At 45.9% G+C, this 27,266-nt stretch overlaps 1 protein-coding gene across 1 annotated transcript in view; it reads left to right on the top strand.

Moving 5' to 3' along the window:
- Positions 1 to 26,191, top strand: part of SAMD11 (sterile alpha motif domain containing 11) — a 142,343-nt gene extending 116,152 nt beyond the window's left edge. Inside the window, 7 exon segments of the mRNA XM_040427179.1 lie at positions 4,817 to 4,967; positions 15,777 to 15,892; positions 16,714 to 16,792; positions 17,119 to 17,822; positions 21,694 to 21,818; positions 23,164 to 23,274; positions 24,778 to 26,191. Of these exon segments, the coding sequence (XP_040283113.1) occupies positions 4,817 to 4,967; positions 15,777 to 15,892; positions 16,714 to 16,792; positions 17,119 to 17,822; positions 21,694 to 21,818; positions 23,164 to 23,274; positions 24,778 to 25,014 (1,523 nt within the window). The 3' untranslated portion in view covers positions 25,015 to 26,191.
- Positions 26,192 to 27,266: the final 1,075 nt, after the last annotated feature.

The following is a 27,266-nucleotide window of genomic DNA, read 5'->3' as shown; positions in this document are numbered from 1 at the left end:
CACAAAAAATGCAGACAGCACACGGATGTCATTTGTGTGCTGTCCGCATCCATACAGCCGAGCCACAAATTATAGAACATGTCCTATTGTCCCTTTTTTTTTCAATGGGATCTGCGAAAAGTGCGGGATGCACACGGACTAAATCCCTATTTTGCAGATCCGCGCTTTGCAGACTGCAAAACAGATCCCGTCGCGTGAATGCCGCTTTACACATAATTTTATACAGTTTTCTTCCATATTTTGGACTCGGACAGACTGTTGTGTGTCAGCTCCTAGGAGAAAGCGGATGATCATTTCATCAGGATGCACTGATATCGCTCCGTCATTTTTGACGGATGACAGGAAGGCTGGCGCCGCTATGTGTAGTGCATTTTAATACATACCTGTATATAGAGACTGCTAGGAGATATCAATAATTAAAAGTGCTTTTTCTGGGCCAGTGTGGGATAGGTAAGTGCTTTATAAATGACTTTATAGGGTGAGGCAATATTTGAAGCGTGCCCTCTGGTCGCTCTTCCCAGCAGCCGTGATACAAAAGCAGATCCATGAAGATTTTTATCTCCGCTTTCTCCTGTCTAGTATTAATCCTGCCTTCTGATCCTGGCTTTACCCGCAGCCTCCTGGGCTTAAAGTGTCACTCCATGTGATGTTTCCAGCTGTCAGGGAAGCGGCCTGCCTTCTGCACATTCATAGTGGGGGGGCGCAGAGTCAGGGCGCCACATCCGGGCCTGTCACCGATGGCAAGCGAGTTAAGTGACATGTCGCCAGAAGTTACAGGAATGCTGCAAGGATTTCATTAGAAGACACTTATCCGCGTCCATTGATTTACAACAGAGAAAAGTCTCCCACATTAAAATGGTGTTATTCTGTATTATATCCATTACCCACTGGTGACCATCACAGACGAACACCGTCACAGGCTGTCTGATCCAGTTTAAGGGTTCTAGCATGTCTTTTGTAAATGATATCCATTTATGGGAAAGCTTGGTGACAACCAGCATGGCTTCCCACAAGGGTTGTCATCTTTTCTAGTCAAAATGGACCAAGTTATGCAATGATACCTTCCCCACTCTGTACTGTCAGATAAACCCACCAACCATCTCATGGGGTCATCCTATTAGCAGATGTCAGGGGAGAGGAGGATCAGGCAGTTGGATTTCAACATGCTTGATCCTTTTGTTTTTGGGGCGATAAGAGTCTGGCAGCAGGTTTCTCCCCTTTCCCCGTTCAGGACAAATGCATGCTTGGCCGAGCTGAGCGTGCATGTGTATGGGAGGGTTGCTTTTTATTATGTGCAGTCAAGTTCCTTGAATCAAGCATTTTACAGTACAGGAAGATGTTAATGTTAGGCCTTATGCACACGTATGTATTTTGCAGGTCCACAAAATACGGATACCATCCCTGTTGCATCTGCATTTTTTGCGGACCAGTTGACTTTTGTGGGTCTGCCGTCTTCATTTTGCGACCAAGTATAGGACATGTCCTAATTTTTGTGGAACGGACATATGGAATGGGGAAGCACACGGTTGATCCGTATGTTAGTTCCGCATAAAGATAGACTATGTCCGCAAGATGCCAAACACATGTTCATGTGCATAGAAACATAGAATGTGTCGGCAGATAAGAACCATTTGGCCCATCTAGTCTGCCCAATATACTGAATACTATGAACAGTGATGGCCAGTTCGCCTTGTTCGCCCGCGAACACATGCGGGCTGCCATCTTAACTCACAAGTCCGGAGAGAGGCACAGGTAAGCCCTTACTTGTGCCTGCTCCCGGTGACCGCATTTGTTTCAGACCGGCTCGCGGCACAGGCACAGGTAAGGGCTTACCTGTGCTTCGCCGGACTTGTGAGTTAAGATGGCAGCCCGCATGTGTTCGTGGGCGAACTGGCCATCACTGACTATGAATACCATGCATGAGGCCTTACTAAAGATATGAAGATCTATACTGTTTGATAATCTATATTTTTTGCATGTATGCCTCTAGACCGTTTTAGCATTACCATAATTTAGTAAATCTGTATACCTCCTCTTCATCAGTCAGGATAGTCATTTATTTTGCTCACCTACATTGTCTAGCATCCCCGGCACTTGTCATCTTGTAGTATGGGGATCAGCAACCTCCGCCATTCAGGCTGCTTTGAAACTACGACTCCCAAAATGCTTCATTCACTTCTATGGGAGTTAGACGAACAGCCGAGCAAGTTTGCATGCTGGGAGTTGTAGTGTCACAGCAGCTGGAGAGCCGATGTTGCTGATTCCTGTTTTAGTAGTTTCGGCCAGAGCAGCATCATACATGCTGTTATCGTGTATTATGTGGTACCACATCGTTCCTACTGCATCTTCCGTCTTGTCATTTGTCCTGCGCACAGTTTCTCTGGCACTCGGCTGTGCCCTCATTGACCACCCTGCCACGCTGCTCTACCAGGGGAAGCTGTGGTTGTACTTGCCGGTCATGCTGAGGGGGGATGTGAGACCAGGTATGAGTTAGAATGATGGACTTTGAAATTTAAATTTTTGTGCGGTTATGTAATCTGTTGTTCCCTGTTATGTTGAACTTCAACACCCAATCATTTTGTTCCCAGTGGAGGTGTACGGCGGCGGCCTGCTCCCCTCTCTTCTTTGACAGCACATGCACACTTGGCTTAGCTGAGCGTGCACGTGTATGGAGAAGTCTGCAGAAATAGCTGTTGGCCAGGGTATAAAGGAACCTTTATAAGCTCCTGTCTTATTGGCTTTCTGTTAATTGAAAGAGGTTGTGCCATGAAAAATATCCTACATTTATCAAACCTGGATCTGGATACTTTTGTAATTGCATGTAATAAAAAATTGAGTATAGCCACTGAGCTATTCAATAAAATGTATCTGTATAGCGCCACCTGCTGTTTCTTCTTTTCCATATTTCTTGTCCATCTCACTGAGGCGGTCACACATGCTCAGTTGAAATCTTCAACTGTCTCCAGCCATATCTTCTAGAAACTGTGGCAGTTAAGCCTCATGCAGACGTCCGTGGCATTGCAGGAGCGCACGGCGTCATTGGTTGCTATGACACCGTGCGCTCCTGCAATGCCAGTCCGGTATCTCACGGACCGTGTTCCACGGACGTCTGCATGAGGCTTTACAGGAAAAAAGCCACAACAGAAAGGACACCCCCCCCCCCCCCCTTGAGAAAAGACACCCCCCTCCTGAGCTGCCAGGCTGAAGAGACTCTAGCAGAACAATTGGAGCAATGAATGGGGAGATCTCTGGACCCATGTTAGAAAGAGGTTGTCGTGTACTATAGGATGTCTGAATTTCATTTTATTTATTTTTTACAACAGTTATGGCACAACCCCTTTAAATGATATATTAACCGTGGTGGGGCATTACTTTAGGGCAGATTTGTGTACAGATAGTGGTTACATCCACGTACATCTCAGTAGATAGTCTGTGGCAGTTGCTAGGAAAGGGATGTGGTACTTTAAGATCCTGCGACATCCAAATGTAAATTTGATTATTATCTCTTGGTGGTCAGGCATTTTTAGCTTGCAGACAATTCAGGCTGCTTTTACATTAGCTGATGCCCCCTTCCCCCCTCCTATCTCTGTGGCTTGCGTTCCTAAAGCCGCCAGCTCTGACAGGCTATGACACCCCCGTGACTGCCAAGCGCTGCAGCTGGGAAGCCCCCCCCAGGCTGAACTGCCATATCTCATCTACACAGCGCATCTCACAGATCGCTCAGGATCCAGCGACACAGTTGGTAACCTCGAGCCTCAGACTCCAGGATCTGCGGCAGGCAGACATAGCCGAACTTAAAGCCCTACCCTCCAGGCACCATGATCAGCACCCCTAAAGAAGGCAGTTAACCAAGCCGTGTTCATGGTGTCTGGGCCCTCTCTGCGTCTAATAACCACCATTGTGCTGCCTCCTCTTGTCGTTGTACATATAGTCCAAGATGAACGGTGGCATGGCTGATATGTTTATTGCTGGCACATTCATGTATGTCTGCATTTTCATGAACTTTACCATGGTCTGCATTACAATGGCCATTTATGCCAATCTATGAGATATATGCAAATATGATCACGAGAAACCCCAGTCATCTAATATTTGTCTAGTCAGATTCCGGCACAGAGCAGGTTTTATTCACATTTCTTCCTTCTGAGGCTGCTGTGCCTGGAAAATCGCTTTTACTCAATTGCATCGCACATTTTTTTCCACTGCCAAAACCGAGATGTGATCCTGAATAGAAGTGCGGTGATCCTGGCCTTCTAAACTGAGGCGAGGGTCAGGAACTCGGGGTACTTTGTGTTGGATCCCTGGATGGAAAATGACTTTCTGTAAGCTTCTCCAGCCAACAGAAACGTTGCCCGCAATATTCAGACTGATAGCAAAGGCAGCAGAGCATTTTCTGGAATTGTAATGCCCTCTTTTTCACTTGAGAAGAGGAACTTGGTCCGCCCCACCCCCACCCCGGGGTGACTCAGCTACGAATGTTTTCAAGTTAAGGAGCATGACCATTTCCAATGGCAGAGAAACATGTGGTTTTGATTGCTTAGTTCTGAGAGAAGGAGAAAAAAGGGCAGAAAGAAACCGCCAAAGAAAGGAAGATAGAGAGCAGAACAAAAGAGGTTAAGAGATGGAGCGAGAGTGTGATAAGGAGCAGGACGATCTCGCCGAGCAGCCAGGTAACGCTCCCACACACTGGGATGAGAGGTAGGGAAGGAGAGAGGGTGGATGGCTCAGGATATCTCTGTCAGGAGGCGACTTGAGAATAGTTTGCAGCTCTCCAGGGTGTTTCAGCTTGACACAGTTTCCGCTCTTCTTTTGGCAGATCTGCTTCGGGCTCGACAAGAAGTGGCAGCTGCTGTGGTGCGAAACCCAGGAGCAATGGAAGCTCACATGCCCACCTCCAGCAGCTCCTCAAGCCAGAGGAGGAAGCAAGGCCTGCCGCAGCACCGGGACACGTCCCACTTCACTGACAGGTAGACTATGACCGTATATAAGACCAGCGCATAGATGTCCTTATGGCCATGTTTGTTGTTACTGCTATTTTTTTATGTAAGTTTTACACTTTAGGTTTTGTTAAGCCAATTTCTGCTAAAGGCACTGAAAGCATATGAAATGCAGAATATATTTAAGGGGTTCTGTCATTTATTATTTTTTTTAGTTCTATGTAAAGCTGAAAATGACATTATGCAGAGCATGAGGGAAGGGCGATACATTATTTATATAGTAGTAGGTCTATACACTCAGCTTGTCTTTCCTACACCTAGGGCAAAGGTATAGTGCAGGGCCCAGCAACCTTCGGCATTCCAGCTGTTGTGAAGCTACAATTCCCAGCATGCACCATTCATTTCTATAGGCGTTCTGAGAAGAGCATAGCAATTATGCATGCTGGGAGTTGTAGTTTCACAACAGCTGGAGTGCCGGAGGTTACCTACCCCTGGTATAGTGTGTTGCACTATCCTTGTATTTAAATACCATGGCCAAGGCAAAAATAGCCTGTAGGTACGCCCATGGTACCCAGTGCACATACCCTGCTAGCCCCTTTAAGCTTCGCCTCTGTATAGACAAGTCATGTCAACAAAATCCTCCATCCTGCTGGTCTCCCCCAATATCAGGGCCCAAGGGCACATACAACCAGTCATCCAGAGTCAAGAACAGAGGGTTCAATCAACAAGCTAATGTGTATAGGGAGCCCCCGACTCTTACTGAATATTTTTGTCCAATCCTTTTCCTCTTCCAGGAGATAAGCTCCCACCAAGGGTGTCTGACAGGAGCTTTCTCCATATTCCCCATTGACAACACATACACACTTGGCCAACCTGAAGGTGCATGTGGGCTTCAGGAGAAAAAGCTGCTGGCCAAATGAGTGTTCGGTCAACCTTTGGAGCATAAAGCCTTGAATATGGGAACGTAGAGCAAACATCATGAATCCTTATTAGTGCTTTGTCCTAATTTACTTCATGAACAGATTTTCTGCTTTTAGCTTTTGTCTCACCTAATGTGAAAAAAAAAAGTTAAATAGTAAGCGAGCACAAGTTCAGGCTCATTTCCTGGTATCGGCTTATCCGGCATTTATGTGACAACCTGTGCTAGCATTGTGAGACCCTGCGCTAGCTAAAGAACATTACAGATTGAAAGGTTAGTTATGTGCGAAAGTGAGTAAGAAATGGTGTGTGGGCAACTGCAACAGTCTTGACGCACAGCGAGAGTGGGATTGTGCAAGCTTCCACCTAGCACCTCCTCAGGCATGCACGTGACGAGATCTAGGTCGTCAGAGCAGGTCCTAGCTAGAAAGGAGCAGAATTTAAAGGGAAATGTAAGATTAAAGGAAATAAGGATATCCTGACATTTTTGGGCCTAGATGCTTACTGCCTCATCTTTTCTTCCCTGTAAGCAGCTCACATATTCGTCAATGGAATGAGTGACAAAAAGTTTGGGGAGGAAAATGTCTGCCCCCAGTTTGAGAAACAATTACTTAGATATAGACAGTGGCTGCTCTTCACAAGTTTTCCACCACTTAAGAATCGAGGCTTCTGTGCATGGCATGACCAGGGGAGGCAAAATGGTAGAATCTTTTACGTTTTGGATAATCCCCCCCCTCCCCTCCATGTCAGGCTGCAGGACTTTTTATATCTCTGGCTGTAGACCAACAGAGGCTGGAACTTGTCCAAAAGGAGGGGGTAGTGATCTTTTTGTCCTTCTACAGACATACAGGGCATTGATGGGAGGCTCCTGTTCCAGCCAGTTGTCTTACAGCCAGAAACAGAATAAGGAGCAAGGATGCCCTCCTGAGAGACAGAGATTTATTTATATATTTCTCAGTTTTAACTGTAATATAATGCAAAATATGACCAAGAGAGAGAAGATGACAGAAGGGCTGAGATGTTTTTTTCTTTTTCATGTGTTTTTTGAGTTTGGTGTCTCTTCAATCATAGTTTATTTTCCACTTTTCTGTAATTGTCATTCCTGGCACTACTGCCCTTTTCTTTCCTTTCTTTCCTGCCATGTAGTCTTTATTGTCGCACAGGGGTTGTTAGCGAGATTGGATGGTTTTAAGTTGTTGATCTAGCTCCTCGGAAAGAGGACTAGGCTTATAGCTCTGGAAGGATGTGTAGGATAAGCCTCGGCAGTAGGATTGCATTAAGTATGACAGTGTTGTGGGAACACAAGTGAACGAAGGGGCTTGCACTTTGGCTAACCCTTCCCATCATGGAGAAAGCTGCAGACACAGACACGCCAGTTGTGGGGATTGCATGGTTCCTGTCCAGCATAACTCCAGGAAAACCTCCCAACCTCTGTGTGGCCTGGAAGTCTTCCAGGGAAGTCAGTGGAATAGATGAAGAAAGCATGTTTGGGTGGGGGAAAGCGAAGGAGAGAAGGGAGCAAGTGTGTTTGAGGAGTAAGATCTGGCTCTGACCTGTACTTTCCATCTGGAAGCGAGCTAGACCTTCTCTGTGCTCCAGACTTGAGGAGGGGAATGGAACAGTTGTTTATCACCAGATAAAGGATCATTGTCTGGACCGGGCTGGGTCTTCTACCATTGGCGCTGGCAGAGGACTAGTAAATAACGACAGATTCCAGTAAGGAGGCGGGAGAGTCCTGGGGCTTTCTATAGGATCAGGGTTTGGAAAACAAAAACTGTAGTTGTTCTTCTGTCTGCTATAGATTTGACAGGGTGGGATTATTCAGGTCGCATAGGGGTTGGTGGCCAGACATTTTTTTCCTCTAACTAAATAACAAGATGAGCCAAAAAGTCTTGTGACCGTCATCCTGAAGACCAGCACAGTGAATGGTGAAGTCCATGTCATCGATGCCAACCTAATTGTGAAGAATATACTGGGGGGGGGGGGGGGGGGGGGGGAGAGAGTCTACTCATGTGTTGCACTTTTCTAAATGGCATAAGTAGGCCTGAAAAATGGGTGCTGAATCTCTTTAAAGGGGTCATCCAACCCTTATAATGACTCCCCCCAATGCCTGTGCCCCTCAAATACATTATATTTACCTGTTCCCCGGCACCCATGTCGCTCCGCATCCCTGCACGGCCGTTGCTGCATCAACTCGCGGGTTCTGCTAGGGTGGCTTTTGCCCGTCGCGGCCTGCTATTGGCTGCTCCTCCCCCCTCCCCCCCCCCCCAATCTCCGGATGTTTTGATCTGAGTGACGGAGAGATGCAGCTGTGGCCGTGCAGGGATCCGAAGTGACGCGTATGCTGGGGAGCAGGCAATTATAATGTATACTAGGGGTCTGGGCATTGGGGGGGGGGGGGGGTCATTTTAGGGGTTGGGTAACCCCTTTAAAGAGACCAGTCCTGCATAGAATTTATTGCCAATGCTACATGGCAAATGAATATGCAAAGCAGTATCTCCCAAGGAAGAGAACCTTTGACTCAGCGCCACCTATTGGAAGTGGCTCTCTGAGTCTAGATCCGACTTTCTAACACTCATTGGGATTTGTAAAGGAATATTGCCAGGCCAGATATCCATCCTTAGACAGCTGTTTTGGTGTGCTTGCCCCACATCACATCACTACGGATTAGGATTCTGGCTGACAGCTGAATCTCCTTGAAGAGACCAGTCCTGTTTGCAGACTTACTAGGAGTGCTCCATGGTAAGGAGTCTTATTGGAAATGCTCCATATGAAATGAATATGCAAAGAGGTATCTCTCAAGATTGAGAACCATCTCACTAGCGCCACCTCTTAGAAGTGACCCTGTATTAGTCAAAATTCTGACTTTCCAACAAGCTTTCGGATCCATTCACAGGATCGGTTTCTTTAAAGAGAAAGGCTTGTTGGAAAGTTGGATTTTGACTCATAGGAAGCCACTTCCAAGAGGTGGTACTAGCGAGACGGCTCTTTCTTGAGAGATATCTCTTTGCATATAGAAACACTGTACAACAAATGTGTTGTATCTATGGGCTCCTCCGCTATCTTCCTGTTCTGTAATACTAGAGCCCTCTCATGTATATGGTCAGTGCTTCATTGTGTCCTTCCTCTCTGAATTGCATGTAAATGTGGGCACTAGGTGGCAGTGTTCTACTAGAAAGGAGCCTGAATATAATGCGTTTTACAGCTGAGGCAGAAGGAAATCAATTATTTATAATTTATGCCGTTCATGAGATAGTTATGATGTAATATATACAATATTATGGACACAGCCATTTAATCATCTTTCATTTAGAATCCATGCAGTTATCTATGTGGTTGGAAGGGGTTAAAGTAGAGACGAAGCCGGCTAGCCTGGAGCACATAGCTGGAGCTGACAGAATCTCACCCCCCTCTTCCTCCATTCCCAGCTCCCTCCCTCAGGCAGGGTGCGTGAGGGGAAGGTAGATTTATGGCAGCCGGAGATAGAGGGAATTGCGAAGGGATGGACAAGGCTTGGCATGAGGTTAAGAATCCATCCCATCTTCCTGTGTGGGAACTCCAGGAGAGGATAAATGAGGAGGAGTAGTCCCAGCATGAGGCCACAGTGTATCACTTATGTCAGCACCACAGCTCATATATCCAGCCCTCTGTAGCAACATGCCTGATCTTCTGGACGTATGGCGGCTCCAGCACAGCGTGGGTTAATTTTCTAGTAGATGTGGATCAGACTAGCCTTCCTGATCAGAAATCATCTGGTTATTGTTGTTTTTATGTGATAAAATTGCCTGCTGACTGTCCGTTAGTGTACATCTAGAATGGAAAATCTCCAGGCAATATCAGCCCCATGCAGTATCTTTTCTTAGAACTCTGCATTGTGCCGTTCCTCTGTTATTCCTCCTGAATTTTCTAAATGACTTGACAATAAATTGTCAAAGGGGTGTGTCCCTATTCAATCTGAACGGCGTTAAATTATGTAGGTACACGCCCCCAACTTTCACTTTACTTGTACATTTCTAGGAGGAATAACAGAGGAAGGGCACAACAGTGTTTTAGGAGAAAATGCTCCCAAATTATAACATTGGGAATCCTACTAAGACAGACATGTCTTTAAGGGCTCATGCACACGACCGTATGTATTTTGCGGAACGGAACAGCTGGCCCCTAATAGAACAGTCCTATCCTTGTCCGTAATGCGGACATTAATAGGACATGTTCGACCCTTTTGTGGAACGGACATACGGAAACGGAATGCACACACAGTAACTTCTGTTTTCAGTTTTTTTTTGCAGACCTATTAAAATGAATGGTTCTGCATACGGTCCGCAAAAAAAACAGGACAGACACGGAAAGAAAATATGGTTGTGTGCATGAGCCCTAATACAGCTGTAGTTACCCTCCCACAGTGTGTCTCACTCTGCTTTCTAAAAATCCTGAGGGATACCTGTGCATAGTTATACCGCAGTATGGTGAGAGGGATGTATCACTGCATATGTAAGCTGATCTATCATTCAGGGTTCAGGAACAGCAGGATTCCAACCCCTAATCATAATTCTAAAATAGCCAGCGTCACCTAGATTTCCCAGAAACAGAAGAGACTTATCGTGCAATAACATTACCAAGATGAACTAGAACGCTGCCCCCAAAGGTCAGCGAGAGTACTTCAATAATAGAAATTGCTATGTGAGACATCCTGTCCTTATATGTATTAAAATAAGGCTAAAATGTTTTTTTTTTTAGGTTTGGCTATCCAAAGCTCTCTAGTGACAGTACAGGGTTAAAAAACAAGGGCAGTGGCTCATTTTAACGGTATAACGTGTAACCCTGTAATGACTTTACCTATTGATTATTTGAAGCCCATTAGCGCTTATTGTTAAAGAAAAGTCAATACTTTTAAAGCCTTGTGAACCATTTGTCTCCTGTTAAAGGACATATCAAATTTAGCAGCGTGCAGCGCAAATCCCTTAATGCCGTGCACGGCTGTAGGAGCGGAAAGCAGAGAAACAGACACAGGATCCGAGGGCTGGATATCAGCCGCTCCAGTGCCAGAACCAAATCCGGTATCTAGCCCCTGGATTCTTAGGCTGATCTGCCCTTTGTGCTGAGACCAATTTCACACTCCCGCATTCGACAGAAATGACAGCCTATCTGCCTCAGATTACTAGGTGTGAGCTGGAAACCGCCAACACGTCACACTGTTCTGCGGTCTATAAAGGGGTAAACCCCAAGCCTGCCTATAGTCTTCCTAGTTTATTACAAGGTATTGTTCCCACTTCAGGTTAATTGACTGAGATGTTTACAATGCGGAAAAGTCCAGAAGATGTCTACTAACTAAAAGGTAGTATAAACATCTTGGCAGCCATTTTGAACCAAAGTTGAACCAGTAGTCAGCCATTGGCCTTTGAGATGGCTTAGTTAATATGCAGGGTCGGACTGGCCCACCAGAGTACCAGGAAATCTTCAGTGGGCCCAAGCTCAGATTATAATAAAACAGGGTCCTTCAGGCCCTATATACACCTCTGGGGGGCCCAAGGGACTTCAGTCCAACACCGTTGATATGTAGCCCTAATAATGTGCTTCATTGGCGTGCTGTCTCCAATTCATACTAAATTGTAGACCAGATCTCCAGGTGGAGGGAGATCACGCCTGGGACTTGCACCCCCAAAAGCCTTCTGGACGAGTTCTGTGGCCACTACTTTGCCTTACCTAATAATGCGGTTACTATGGGGTCTATGGGACCCACCATTTCCATGCAGTCTCTGCATGCATTGCTACAAGCGTGTGGGGATTTAAGGAGCAAGGGCGTGTTGGTATGCGTACATCAATCAATGTATAGGGGTTGGGCTAGCGAGGAGGCCCATTGTAAGTTTTCTGTGGTTGCCCCTTATTGTCCCCCACCATTCACAGAAACATGTATAAACAAATATGGGTGTCAATTTACCCCCCTCTGTGCCATAACATACCTTTTCCGCTCTCTGGAATCCCCTGCCTCCATATCCGTCCCAATCCCGTGGGATCTCATTTGTTTCCACCCACATTCGGGTATAATGAAGCAATGGCCAAATAGGATTTTCTTTAACAGTTTGACAGGTGAGGTCAACGGAGGGACATTTATTTACTGGTGATATAGGGGAAGCACTCATTAATAACGGAGTCTGATACGGTAATATCTGCATTAATTACATTCTGTATTATATAGTCCTTGGTTGTAAAGCAGATATTATGAGTCACCATTAGTCAGTGACTGACAGAGGGGGTGGCGTGCCCTCCACAATTATGGAAATAGCGCTAAGTATTTAAACACCGCTGCACTCAGCATTCGCCGCCCCCTCCCCAGGGGTCCATCAGGGATGTTTCCATGACAACAGTGCACATGGACGAGGGCAGGCTATACCCATTAATGCCTTTTGGCTGTGGGCCTGTATGTATGAGGTGTCTTGAGTATGCAAGAGAGACCTGTGCAGAGAGCGGTGGGGTCATCTATTCACCTCTGTATATTGCTATTCCACATGCCCCTGCGCAGAATGTGAGAGATTTACAACATAAGTGGTTCAGTCTCCTCCGCCATGGCGGAAGTGTGATCAATCGATGCCTTTTGTTCCATCTGATAGCAATAATGAGGTCTAGGGTGGTAAGGCCGGTCATAGATATTAGTGGAAAGTCTTCAGGCCCAAGGACAGCTATTCCAATGATTTTGTTCACTCGTCTCCCCAAGGATATCAGAACAGCTGAAGTTCGCCAAAAACTTATGGTTCCAGAAAACTGGGTGACAACTAAGCAACCATTTCAGCTGCTACTGTGGTTGTGACATAGCTTTCCTTGGTTCCTGACAACCCGAAACTGTTGTCTCCCTCCATGGTTATATCCATGTATCTCCTGTCGGAGGCTAGTAGTAGACCCAAGCCGAATCGTAGGGGCCCTACGTGTGGTGTTACTGAAGCACTATTGACATGAATCCATTTAAAGGGAATTACAGTTCATATTTTTTTCTATTCCGCTCAGTGACTACACTTTCCATAGCTTGGTGGAGAACCAGTAACCTAAATAATGGCTGCCCGCACATGCAATGCTTTGTGATTGTACATCCCATGCTAACGGATTTTCTGCCGTTTTGGTAGGAGTGGTAGGCGGAATATCATCAATCACGAATACAGTGTAGCATGCAGAGACGAGCAGGCATTGAAATGGTTAAACACTGCCTGATTTCCCACATTGCATCCTATATGAAAGCCGCCTCACGTCTGGCAGCCTCGTCTCCCCATGATTACAGCTAATTACATCGACCGGACACCTCCTCGCCCCCGCCATGCAGCTTTAATTGACCGTTATTCATCTGCAGGCTGTCCGGGTGGCAGAGCACTTGGCAGCCCAGCGACAGAGGCCTCGGCTAATTGTCGGGCCTGGGGGATTAGGCCAGGTGATTACACACTTCACGGTGTAATTACATAAGCATCGCTTGGCTGCTGCCCCGGCTCGGAGCCGAAGGTCACTTTCTGCGTTACCTGAGATTAATTGGAGCTGCCAGTAGAGTGCGAGGAGCTGGCGGAGCGCTGATACGATTAGCAGGACGTTTCAGCAGCGAGGAATCGATGGCCGCTCTTCCCAGACAACGCGAGCAGTGCAATTAGTTTAGTGCTGAGTGAGGGGAGCACTGGGGGGAGGTAATAATATGTGGGGGCATGTCGGAGAAAATAGGCTGGGGTCAGCTGCAGCACGCACAATGATGGAAATGCGGGAATATTCAGTACATTGTATTGAGTAGCAACCAAATTGTAATGCTGACATTTTCCTGTTAATGTATTCCCTGGCTCCCTTCACTATGGGTCTACGGATATGTTAAATGCCGTGTTTTCTTGGGCTGCATGGACATGACCGTATTTTCTCTCCGAGTATTATGGAGCCATAAGATGGCACCTGTAAAGGTCTATGGGCCCTACTATACCTCTGTGTGACTGAATGTATATGGAGACATATGTGTATATTGCCCTGATTATACTAAAAAGTTGGCGGGCATGGGCTTATCAGACAGACTGATTTAGAATTGGGGAGAAATCCTTATCTGTTCCTGCCTTAATATATTTGGTTTTATAAAGTTACTAGGCCAATGCCATCTCAATTCAGTGGAGATTGTCTGGATGATTATTTGGGAGGGTATCCAATGGATCCCCATTGACTACAGTGAGATCTGACGGTAGTCCGGCCGCTTTCCGGCATAAACACCGGCTTTCGGTCGAACAAATAATGGCTGGATCCCATTGTAGTCAATGGGGATCTGGTGGAGCGGATCCCTATCTGGTATGTTGGATGTGCCAGAATTCACATCGCATATGTGAATGTAGCCTTAGATGGTGTTTGCCATAAAGGCTCCCAGACACATTAAACTATTGTTGTCCAAGCTCACTGGTTAAGTCCAAACTTTTATTTCTCTCTAGATAAGCACCAGAGGTGTCCGGCAGCAGCTTTCTAATCTTTCCCCATACACACTAGCATATATGTGTATGGGGAGTCAGCAGAGGTAGCTATTGGCTGAGCAAGCGTTTGTCAGACAGCTTTTGAAGGCATACAGGCACCTTAAAGGGGTTTTCCTATCCTCAGTATCTGCTCAGTGGTGGTCCAACTCCCGGCACCTCCACCAATCAGCCCAATCAGCTGTTTGAAGAGACTGTGGCGCTCCAGGTAGTGCATGCTGCCTCCTCACCGCTTACTGTACATTGTATAGTGGATATGCTTGGTATGGCAGCTCAGGCACTTTCATTTGAATGGGACCGATGAACGTGACGTCAATGGATTAGGAAGTGGCCACAGTGCTTACCAGAAACAAGGGGCCGCTCATACAGATGATTGGTGGGGGTACCAGGAGTCATACCCCACCGCTGAGATATTGACGACCTATCCTGAGGAAAAGTCATCAATATTCTACTCCCGGAAAACCCCCTTAAGCTGACAGCATTAACAGCGTCCCTCCTTCCCCCATGAAATTGGCCTTTTTGATCATTTTGTCACATGGCTAACATCATTGATAGGAACTGTGAGGAAAAGTAAGAAGGGGAATAGGCCCATTAGAGTGATGAGAGGATGGAGACGTTACTTGATACCCAAGTCTAAAGGGACCAGTTACTGTGCGCGTTTTTAATTGCGGTGTGTGGTATTTCAAGGAGAGAAGTCGAGAAGAGAGGACAGAAACGTAGAGGAACAGCTCTTTGAATTGGGTCCCCTCCAAGATTAGAGAGGTTAATCTTAATGATGGTGGGTGGTGAGAGACCCATCTATCTCTGGCAGCTCAGAGTCATTAATGTTTTATTGCCTTATTACATTGCCAATGAGACTGTGTCGCCATGCCATCGCACTCCTGTCTCAGTGTGAATTATGGGAGTAGTACCCAGATGTTGGAATAAGCTGCTCAGCTGTAAGAAATGTTTGGCTACTGATGTATTGCTAATGTTTGAGCACTCCTGGCACCATCAGTCTCTGCCATCTTCTGAATTTTAATATAATACCTCGAGCGCCATGAGGGGGTAACTTTTACTGAACTCTGCTCCTCTGTACTTGAACTTTATGTGCAGAAAATTATACAAAATCGCCCTATTCTGTGTATACGGTTTATAAACTCTACCACAAGAGAATGACTTCCATTAAATTCTTTTAGCGATTTACTGACAAAATAATTACAGTTATTACTTTCCAGTTATAATTGATATTGATGTTACCGTCAGCCTTGATTATGGAAAGACAAATACTTGATTCCATTTACGGTTTTAATGGTCATCTGTTTTGCGGGTATCGGTTTATTAAAATTCTAATGGCTCGTAATGGTGTGAAAATATCACTTTTTCTTGCCTTTGCTGTATTCATGCTGTATAAATATATCACTATAGCAATTTAAAGTATACCTTTAATAAGAATGTACTTTTAATTACTTTTTAGGGAGCTATCTCACCCGCCTCCATTGTTGTCACCACACAATGCCCCTCACATTGCCTTGGGGCCACACTTGAGACCACCTTTCCTTGGGGTGCCCTCCGCCTTGTGTCAGAGTCCAGGTATGTAAACATTATTCGTTGTATGTTGCTAGTTTCAGGCTATAATCCAGATTTCTCCATTTGTCTGGTCCTAGTGGAGGAAATACATATTCATGGACTTCTCCTACAAAGCAACCCTCCAAGAAAACAAATTCACATTTACTGGAGAATGAACAGAGCACTTACCTTTCTTCTGCCATACAAGATGGCCATATAGTTTCTTAGACTTCTTGGGCCATATTGTTAGTCCAAGACATTTCCTGCTTGTCCAGCCCTGCTCTTGGTTTGGTCCGGCCAAAAGTCGGCATATTTGACAGAAAGTGGCTGGATTACTGCCCGATCCCATTATAGTGAATGGGGATCCGGCGACGCACGGTGGTATCCAGCCATGCCAGACACTGGGAACTCTGGCAGTCTGTTCCTCTGTCGGAACAAACTGCTGGAGTTCACAGCACAGATATGAACCCAGCCTTAGTGTTCTGTTCGTTTCCCCGTTAGGGCTCATGCACACAACCATATGCCCTCCGAGACATACGGTCCGTGAGCGTGCCATTTGTCCCAGAGCGGCATACATCGTGCGCATCGGGCCGCCCGCGGGACTATTGTCCCGCACTCATATGATCTTATGAGTGCGGGACAATAGCCCTGCAGGCGGCCCGATGCGCACAGCATCATAGTAATCTATGATGCTGTACGCTCCCGTGCGCACGATGTATGCCGCTCCAGGACATATGGCCCGCTCACGGACCGCATGTCTCAGATGGCAATGTACAGATATATCTTGAGAGAAGACAAGTTGATGTTGACCATTTGCTTTACTATATACATTTTTATTTGTGCAGGTTATGGTTTCTTGCAACCAGCCCAAGCTGAAATGTTTGCAAGACAACAGGAAATTCTACGGAAGCAGAACTTGGCCAGGTGAATATAGTATTTACTTCTATGCTCAGGATCCTAAACCTAAAAATACTTTATATCTCCACAGAGAAATGCCTTAGTTCCTTGATGCACCTAAATTATAACAGGCTGACACATATCTCCCTGTTTTGGGCCATTATTTTAGCTCAAGGAAAGCATTACATGACTCTTGCTGTGACCATGTCCACCGCGCAAGGCATTGCCAAAAAGCATTGGATGGAGACCTCATCTAATCATGTCATATATAACATGTAAAGTTAAACCATCTTTGTAGGTCAAATGTTTACAACAACTTTTTAATTTAGTTTCTTTCTTTTTTTTCCCCAAAGACTTGAAATGTCTGCAGAAATTATACGCCAGAAGGAGCTGGAGAATCTACACAGACAGCGACTGCTAGCTGGTGATCCACTGACGCTTCACCCGGGTTTACCTCCTGACCACCCTGCTTTGCGCAACATGCATGAGCTCCCCGAGGGTCACCCATTAAGAGAGGAACTTTCCAGAAGGAATGCCATGCTTGTCTTAAGACACAACAACACCCCATTACTCTCTCTAAATCATCAGGGTGTCCATAGTGTGCCTCCTCCCAAGGAGTCCCAGAGTGGTAGGAGGACCAGTCGAAAGTCTGCTCATCACCGGATGGAGCCCCAAGGAAACCACAGTGAAACAAAGGAACTCTTGGATCAACGTGTAAGGGAGGGGGCATCTGATGGAAATGATGAGGAGATGAAAGATTCAGAGAGCGAAGCAGAGGAGAAGACAGACAGTCTAAGGGGTGAGCGCGGTGCCTCCTCCTCATCCCATGAACTGCAAGAGGGTAAAGATCCTCTCAAAGGAGCAGAGTCTCTAAAAGAGTCAAATGACTCTCACACCCACCAAAGCCTGTCATGTGTTCCATCAGAGTCACCTACTAATCTTTTGGGACCAGGAATCAACAAAGGAGATGCAAAATATTTGCCCTCCAGCTCAGTGCCTCCACCTCAGCCATTTCCTTTTGGTTTCCCCTATGCTGTCAACCCTTATTTCCACACAGGTAGGTTTCATGTATTGTCAGCTTTACATTGCTGTTTGTTGGTACTATTGTTTCCTTGAATAGAACCTCTACATAAAGTATATTCTAAAGGAAGAGTAAAGCTGTTATCTCTGAAGGGAGCAGGCATCACTGGTTCAATTCCCCTACAGCACCACCACAGGAGGAATGAAGTATTACATGGTGCTCATTGGAATCAACTAAATGTCCATGTAATGCACAGACATACTGGGCCCTCCAGGGACCTGAAGAGGGACCCCCCTTTATAAGATCAGAATTCATTAATATATTTTAAAATGGATTTTCAAAACGAAACAAACTCTTTCAATATACCATATGAAATTATTAAAGGTCATGACGTCAACCCATGTCTATATGCCCTGTCTATAGGATAGTCCTCCACTCAAGGCATCCTTTTGTGAGCCAGAACTCTGTAGGGATGGCTCCAGTTCTGGTGGGCTCAAGCTCTCCTTGTATTACATGGACAGTTATTCATCTGAATGGCCTCCATGTAATAATACATTTACACTGCAGTGACCACTGTGAGGGAATTGCCTGGCTGGTCTGCAGTTTCCTCTTCAAAACCAGCCATCTGCTGCAGGTGACGGCAGCTGATTCCCCATGGGGACACCTGTGGTGCCGCTCATCTGTTAAGAATGGATGGCTGGAAAGTAGTGCCAATGATCTCACACACACACACTGGAAAAATGGAATCTAAAACATATGTAGAGCAGTGAACGAGTTAATTGCTGTACGCAGTAAGGCGATTGACAGGTGTATGGGGACCCCGTATTCCCTCCACCTTTTCTCCCCTCTCAGTCTGTCCAGGCTCACGCCGCCTGTAATTGAGTGAGACAGCTGTGCCGGGACTGGATTTAGCAATATTGATTTTGCAATACATTAGGAGAATGGAATTCCTATCACTGTTCCAAAGGCTTCCTGTTAATGCAACACCTCCCCCCTCGCCGGTCCTCAGCGCGCCAGCCGCCCGGCTCCAGCATCTTTCACTATAGAGGTGCCAAAAAAGATCTGCGCTCATTCTTCATGGGGTAATAGTGACCCTCTGGTTTGGAGCCTCTTAATAATTTCTTATAATTCATATGTATAACATATAAAGTCATCACATAAATCAGTCTCCTTTCTGTGGCGGCATTTCCCATATTGACCTACAAGAAATACATTCATAATATGCTATCCAGTTACAGCACAAGTCCTTCAGTGCCTGCTGTAGGGTACTAGATAACATTTAAAGGAGATTTCTTTTTCTTACTCTTATGTACTGCAATGCAAAGCATTATATAATTTTGTAATGTAGCCTTCATACAGGGTTGTAATGTCTTCTAATAGCCACTAGGGGTGATATTGAATTAGCACGTGGATACAATACTGGCCAATGGTATAGCGCCCCTAGTGGCCAGTAGAACAAGAAAATGCAACAGGTATACCAAGCAATGACTGCTTGACTAACGTGTGACAGTAGTAAATAACATTTGGTGGTTAATACAGGAGTAATAAGTTTATGTGAAATTTCATTTTGTACAGTTATGGCATTATGTTAAGAATGAGATCAATTTTATGTCTCTTCCTGCAGCAGGAAAATGGCTGCCTGGGACTGAAACTTTTTCCTTTTTTAATTTAAATACCTCTTAGTATTTCATCAGATCCCCTGCATAGAGGTAAAAGATGGAATTCAACCACCAAGAGAGGGAGCTTATGAATTTACTGCATACCATTAATACATTGAATTGCAATAATAAAGTGGGTTACAGCCCCTCCTAGTGGTGACTGTAGATAGCTAGAATTTTATATCTACTTTATATATTTATGAACTCATTCACTAATCTAGGTCTAGTAGGATCCTGTACATCGGTAGTCCCCTCCTGTGGCTCTCCAATCTGCTGCAACTCATGCTTTGACATTCATGCTGGGAGTAGTAGTCTGCTACAGCTGGAGAGCCATAGGTTGGCGGCCAATGATCTAACATCAGTTTTGATTGAACTGGATTTAAATTAATTAGTAAGTACACAGGAGGCTCTATTCACACAAGACAAACACTACAATGCAAAAAAGTTTTTTTTTTTTTTTTTGGGAGAAATGCTGCAGTCTTTCACGCATTTTGTATGAAAAAGCCAGAAAAGAATTGGAAGTATGAAAGAAGGACTTGTGGTCGTACCCTAAGATGTAGAAATCACAACTATTTTCTTGGAGAATAGGACAGTATTGCTACCATAATAGTAGAGTCCCCAGTACTTGGCCTATATGTATCCCATTCATGTAGCCGGTAGTGTGAATACATCTGTCACTGGTGCAGCATCTCCCAGGATTACAGCGCCCAGAGGAGGCCATTTCTGTGCACCAGAGCAATACTCCTTATGATTTCCTCCATCTTCACATGTATATGCTGATAATCCTGAAAGGGTTAAAGGGCAGTCGCAGGATGATGGAAGCTGCCAGCTCAGCCAGGATTTTAGAGACCCTGTGAGCCCTATAAATTTGAGGCCAGGGCAGCCTGCGCAGCTGTGCATCCTGTCACTGTGCTGTAATACTCCCCTGACCTCTGCGCTCCATGTGTCTGAGATGTGAGAAGATGGGAGGGGGCTGTTTATCAGTGCCGGTCCTGGCCCCCATCCTGTCTGCCTCTGACTCTCTGTGACCGACCTTGTCTTCCCTCTAGTGTGTGAGATATGGGACTGCCAGCAACCGCCCCCCACCCTCTCATTTCTACCCACACACCCCGGGGACAGCTCAGGAAGCTAAAATCCTTTCTATCGATCCCTGGGCCGGAGTACAATTAACACATCCTGGCATGAGCCGCTCTCACCACAGCCCCTGCCTCCCTCCCCTAGCAGAGTCTGGAGGGGTTATCTACACTGCCTCTTTATAATATTTAATGCCATTATATTCTGCTTTACAATCGGGGAAGCCGCATACAAGTCTGCTTTCGTACAGGAGAAGCAGATTTGTGTACGACTCATTGCGATTTGTGGTTTTGTGTGTAAATTTATTGAATTATCATCACTTAAAGGAGTGCGCAAAAGAACCAGTAAAATTCACCCACGCCTGTATACATGTGCACACACACACACACACACACACACACACACACACACACAGCGATAAAATAACCTTATCTTTAACATTTTACCACCCCATAGTGCGATTTCTAGACCGTAATTGCACTTGTTGAAGCAAGTGCAGGCAATTATAGGCAGGATTGTTAATCTCATCCCAGGCCCAGGTCTCAGAGCAGCTGACAGCTCCGCCGTCTCTTTGCTGCCAGACATAGTGGCAACTCCTGGCCGCCAAGAGCCTAAGGAAGTGGCTAATTGGGAAGTTGTTCCCAGCTCCAGCCATCCACCTCCTTAAGAGATGCGGTTCTTGGAAAGCCAGCGGCAGGGTCTGACCTCAGGCTGTGCGCCGAATAATTGAGCTGAATTTATTTTTGTTCCTCTCCAGACTATTGAAAGTGCGCTGACCTCCCAGTGTCGCACCTTCCCCATCGCATACACTCGCACACATCCTCTTTATCTACCAGGGGCCTTTAGGTCTCTTGCTACAATTTGCACTCTCTTCTCACTTGGAGAGGTCTACCAACAAAGCATTGTGGGAGTGCGGAGTCTGCACCCTGCATGGTGTTGACAGGTCATTAAAGATGGATGTTAGGCTACAGAATATGTTCATCTTGCTGCCTCCTTGTTTTCTTCATGGGATTTTAATGATTAATGCCTCTTTTCCTCTCTACCCTTTTTCCCCCACCTCTGCTTTTCCTCATACAACCTCCTCATCCTTCTTCACCTTGTCCTTCTATCCCACCCCCCACCGCCATCCATCACTTTTTGTCTGCTCGTCTTCTACACCCCCTTCCCCTTGTCAGGTGCCATGGGGGGGCTCTTCCTGGATGGAGAGGAGAGTGTGGTGCTGGAGGACCTCAGCAAGTGGACAGTGGAGGACGTCTGCAGCTTTGTAGGCAGTCTGTCTGGCTGTGCTGAATACACACAGGTAATCCATATGACTCCTCTATTGTATATGGCTCCACTCTTCTGTTCACTGTGTTCCCATTCTGCCCTGTCTCATTCTGTGACGCTCTATTCATGCCCTTGTGACTGGCTTCTTGCTGGTATGCCACTTACCCCTCATTAGAGGATGTATCTGGAACTTGAAGCCTTATTGCTCATTAGAGATTAGAGGATGCCCTATAACCGTCCCTTTTACTACCCCCTTCTTTCTGCTCCACCACAGTTTTAGGGGGAAGGGGGGGGGGGCTGCTGTTTTTTTTTTCTTTCCTTTTCCCCTGTGCTAATCCCCTCATGACATGCTTCATTAAAACCACCTGCACCGTCATCCCCCCCCTCCCTCCCTGCAGCTGGGCCAAAGAGTAAGACAGGCTACAAGTCAGAGTCAAGGAGGAAGCGGAGAGGCGGGGGTCAGGCCGGCAGGGCTTCACACAAGAGCGCTGCCTGTGCATGCAAAACAGCCGGGATAAGTGTTGGGGGAAAAGACAGATTACATTAGAGATGATAGCAGCCACTGGAAAAAGACTGAGGGCTTAAGAAATGATCTACAGGTGCACCTTCTGCTGCCCCCGAGGTAAACAGCTTGGCCGCCCTTTAGACGTTCTTACATGTAGCAGCTATGTTGAAGGCCCGTGGAGGACGTGTACAAGGGAGAGCCGGCTGTTGGTGAATTTTATCATTTATTTGTACTGCACACTTGAAAACGTTAGTTTGTTGGCATCGGCATAAAATTAGGGACATCTGAAACACTGTCACAGACTTGAAATTTTTGTGGTGAAAAAGATTGTACAAGAAGCAGATCAAGGATAACAGCGTGACAAAAGTAAAAAATATTGCTCCCAAGAGATAGCAGCACATCCTACAAACCACCACACGTCCCAACAAGCAGGGTTCACCATCTTCTGTGAATTTATTAAAAACCCCTCACATTGCAATTTAACCACTGGCAACTACATGGAAGTAAACACAAAAAAATGTATCAATGAAAAGGATCATTGACAATACATAACAGGAAAATATCTGTTTTTAGAATTTGTATAGACCTTTTGGAGGTTTGTCTACTTTCTGCCGCTTCCACCCTTGTGGGTCCCTGTGCCTTGTGCAGGTCCATAGGCTATATCGCTTCCATAGTTATATTCTCCCTGAAGGTCCCAAGGTGGCTGTGCTGGGAGACTGGATTCCATGCCCGTGCTATATGTCTGTGGCTTCTCAGATTTGCCACCCTCCAGCCATGCCACCCTGTCCCTTGGCAGTTGAGCCTATGTGATCAGTTCCAGGAGCAGTTTATTAGGCATCCATGACTTACCAAGAATCATTTCTGCCCTGTCTAGGTTTTCCGGGAGCACTGTATAGATGGGGAGACTTTGCCGCTATTGACTGAGGAGCACTTACTGAATAACATGGGCCTGAAGCTTGGCCCAGCACTAAAGATCAGAGCACAGGTATGTACAGGTGTAGTCCTACTTTTGGGGTACATCCATATGTACTGAAAAGAAACCTGCAGCGGATGTTTTTGCTTGCAGATTTGCTGTGGATTTTGGTAAAGGCTCATGCATCGTTGCCGGTTTTGCAGTCCGCAAAACATGGATACCGGCTGTGTGTGTTCCGCATTTTGCGGAACTGAACATCTGGGCCATAATAGAACAGTCCTATGGACAAGAATAAGACATATATTTTTGCAAATGCCACGGATCGGACATACTCTTCCGGCCCCCTTGGGTCCGCATCCAATCTTTAAAAAATGCAGATCGGATGTGGACAAAAAATACGTTTGTGTGCATGAGCCCTAAGGGTGAAGGCCACAGCAAAAATCTGTAGAAAGAATTGGCATGCTGTACCACGTTCCCGTTTCTGTGTTGACTTTTCCCACACCTCGTGATAAAATCTCATCCTCGTTGCTGCTACTGTAATGCACTGTGGATTCTCTACCTGCAAATCCAGAGTAACATATCTGCTATGTGTGAACGTCTCCCTAGTTACATACTCATTGTGTGTGACTGGCAGGGCACGCTGGTCATTGTAGTCCTACAATGGCTGGTATTCATACCAACTGTTCCCACTTTATTATTATTGCAGCATGCACAATGTATTGGGTCTTTTCAGTGCCACCTGGAGAAGCTGCAGAGCGTAGGATACATGCACAATATTACAGGATGGCGCTGTGGCCTGCAGGCCTTATAATAAAGTGGTAACTGCAGTTTACAGCTTTCCCTTCAGCCCTGGCTGTTTATGACGGGTGTAATAAAAAGGGTCTTTGGCCAATTGTTCCCTGCGGATCAATTCGTTACAAATGTGCTGCAGTTTAACAGGTCAGGGAGGGGCCTGCATGGGAGGCTTCTCTCCAGGGCCAGATTATTGGATTTCGGGTAGTGTGGGGGGGATCACAGATCCAGTGAAGGTTGTATGTTTTGGAATGGATGCAGTTTGTGTCAAGAAAGTTTAAACTAATACATTGTGACTCTGTAATTTAGCCGTTTCTCATACTAGATCAGAAAATACATAATGCCGGAGCATCTGTTCTTAGAACTGAGGGGTGCTCTGTTATTCCTCCTGGAAATGAATAAATTAACAACCAGTTGTTACCATGTCCCTTGTGTACTGAGTGAGTCCCTACACACGGTGTCAGCACTGATTGGACTGTGTCCAATTGTATAGGGAGACACCCTGGTTGTCAATGTATTCATAGGTGGTTTAATGGAAAGGTTGTGGACCCAAATTTTAATGCAAAGCAAGCCAAACCAATACGTTGTGTAAAGTTAGGTAAATGTGTCTAAGAGATGCACCACTGTAATAAATTGGGACTGTCTGAATTTATATATTAGACAGGATTAGTAAATCTGCCCGTGTGCTGACATATCAGTGATATATCACATTTCCATTCTCCCATACATATTCTATTATCAGGATTGAATGTTGGCTACCTTCTAATGAATTCCCTTTTTTAGGTTGCCAAAAGAATTGGACGAGTCCTTTACATGGCGAGTTTTCCGGTGGCATTCCCCCTGCAGCACCCGAGCCTCCGACCAGACAGAGACCTGACGAGCAATGAAATTAGACCGCCCTCTACTGGCAGTGCTGGATCTCCCTTCCCCAGTGCACTCCTTCCCCCAAGCCGCATTTCACCGAAACACGAGAATGGCAACGCAGCATACTTAAATGAACCTGCTAAATCTCTTTCTTAACCGTGCTCTGTCATATAGCTGGATACATTAACCTCTGCGTTGTGGAAGCCGGAGCTTTGAACCAGAAGGGATACTTTTCTTCTGGGTAGCTGCTATCCCTTCAGCTGCTTGAGAGACTAAATAACTGAGAGGGTTTGCATACAGTGTAAAGAAAAGGGGGGAAAAAGCAAATAATGGAAAAGCCCTGCACCTTCAACAGGTGAAACAGATAAATATATGTATGTATATATTTTTATTTTCCATTGACACCTTTGTATAGCGATCAAAGAGAGATTGGTGGACGACCATATTCCAGCATTCACTGGAAATTTGCAGAAGATTAAACGAGAGGGACAAGCATAACAAAACTTGGCGGATGGAACAAGTGAGACTGGCACGGTCCTACCCGGCCTCATCTATAACTGCAGCCACAAGGGATACCACCACCAAACAGCAGAATAATAAAGGCAATGAAACATACTGTAAGACAAAACCAAGGATCCTGAAAGGCTTTCGGTTTGTGGGTATTTGTGTGTTTGTCTGCCTCGCCCCGCTTTCCTATGCAGCTCCAGCAACTTAATATTGTACCAAAGAGTAACCGCGCTGCCTTGCTCCTGGCTGGCGTCGGTACATTGCTGGAATTGGGTTCTCTTTTAGTCTCTACTGCACCTTTAGTTTCTAACCCATCCTTGATACCCTGAAATAGATGAGTGTCCCACACGTTCTGCCTTGTTTTACTTCGCTTAAGTGAAGGAATGGGATAAGGGGGATCGACATATTCTTCATCTGCTTTGGACAATCTTTAATCAGCCCCTTTGGTAGTGAGTCTCCTAATGGACAGCAACAACCTGGCAGGCGATGACTGTCAAGGACTCTGGGGTGGGACTGCTGAACTACTGCAAATGGACAGAAATGCCATGTTACCCTCGAGTTCTGTCATGGGTACCCTGTGATACAGGCTGATATGGTACGCACCCATGTCAGGGTTTTTTTTTTTTTTCTTTTAATTTTCGGTTTTGTTTACATGTTTTGGCATCATCTATCCATGCTCATCCACAGATTATGTTCATTTCTATTGGAATTGTAGATCAGCGGTACAGTTAGCCATTTCTTTTTGTTATTAAAACTCCGACCTTAACAGATCACAGAGTATGCTGCATAGCAGCAAATGCAAATAAATGAAAACTTATTCAAGTCACTTGGTGAGAGTCCTTATAAATCACTTTTCAGACTGGTATGTTTTGATGCAGGGGCAGGCTGGGAATTTAAAGTGGCCTCCATGTTGTAGGCAGGTCCCGATTGACAGAAGTTGGGGCAACACATGTAGGCAGGAACAACAGATGTACAAAGGGCCAACAGTACCAGAGTGTAGCACAAAATATGGCCCCTAGCAGAACCAAGTACACAGTGCAGCACAAAATACTGCTACCCCCGCTGCAGTATTCAACTATATCACAGTCCTGAGGACAGCAATACAGTTGATTTCAGGGGGGCACCTGCATCCTCCAGCCAGATGCATGAATATCCGATGCTCCCAACATTAATTTATGCTGAGAGCACAAAACTAATATGAACCCGGCCAGTGGCCATGAGGAGGGCTCTTTTCTGGGCATCGGCCCACTGGGAAATTTTCCTGTAGGGTCTTTTGCCAGTCTGCCCTTGAGCAAGGTTGATAAATATTGCAACATTAGCAGCCAGCAATGAGGCAGTCTGACATCTTGAAAAGTTTTACTAAAGATTCTTATAACTACCTTTTACTTGGGCTGATAAACAGGATCTGCCTATACACCTGCTCCCGATCACCCGACAAACGAGCTTCTTGATAGTTACGGGGACGAATGATTGAATTAACAATTAGTCGCCCCTTTACCGATAATTGCCTCACGTAAACACCACCTAAGGGTTCGGCCGCACAATCAGTTTTGGAAATCAAAATCAGGAGGGAATTAAAGGGGTTCTACAGTTTGTTTTAACTGATGATCTATCCTCTGGATAGATCATCAGCATCTAACCGGCGGGGGTTCGACACCCGGGACCCCCGCCGATTAGCTGTTTAAGAAGGCAGCAGCGCTCCAACTGTTTACCGCTGGCCCAGTGACGTCACGACTTGTATCAACTGGCCTGGGCACGGCGAAGCTCCGTTCACTTGAATGGAGCTTAGCCCCGCCCAGGCCAGTTGATACTAGTTGTGACGTCACTGGGCCTGCGGTAAACAGTGAGAAGGCCGCGGCGCTGCTGGAGAGCCGCTGCCTTCTCAAACAGCTGATCGGCGG

The sequence above is a fragment of the Bufo bufo genome, chromosome 1, assembly GCF_905171765.1.
Source record: "Bufo bufo chromosome 1, aBufBuf1.1, whole genome shotgun sequence".
Lineage (NCBI taxonomy): Eukaryota > Metazoa > Chordata > Amphibia > Anura > Bufonidae > Bufo > Bufo bufo.
The sequence above is the reverse complement of the archived record's forward strand: the minus strand, read 5'-3'. Positions and strand labels throughout refer to the sequence as shown.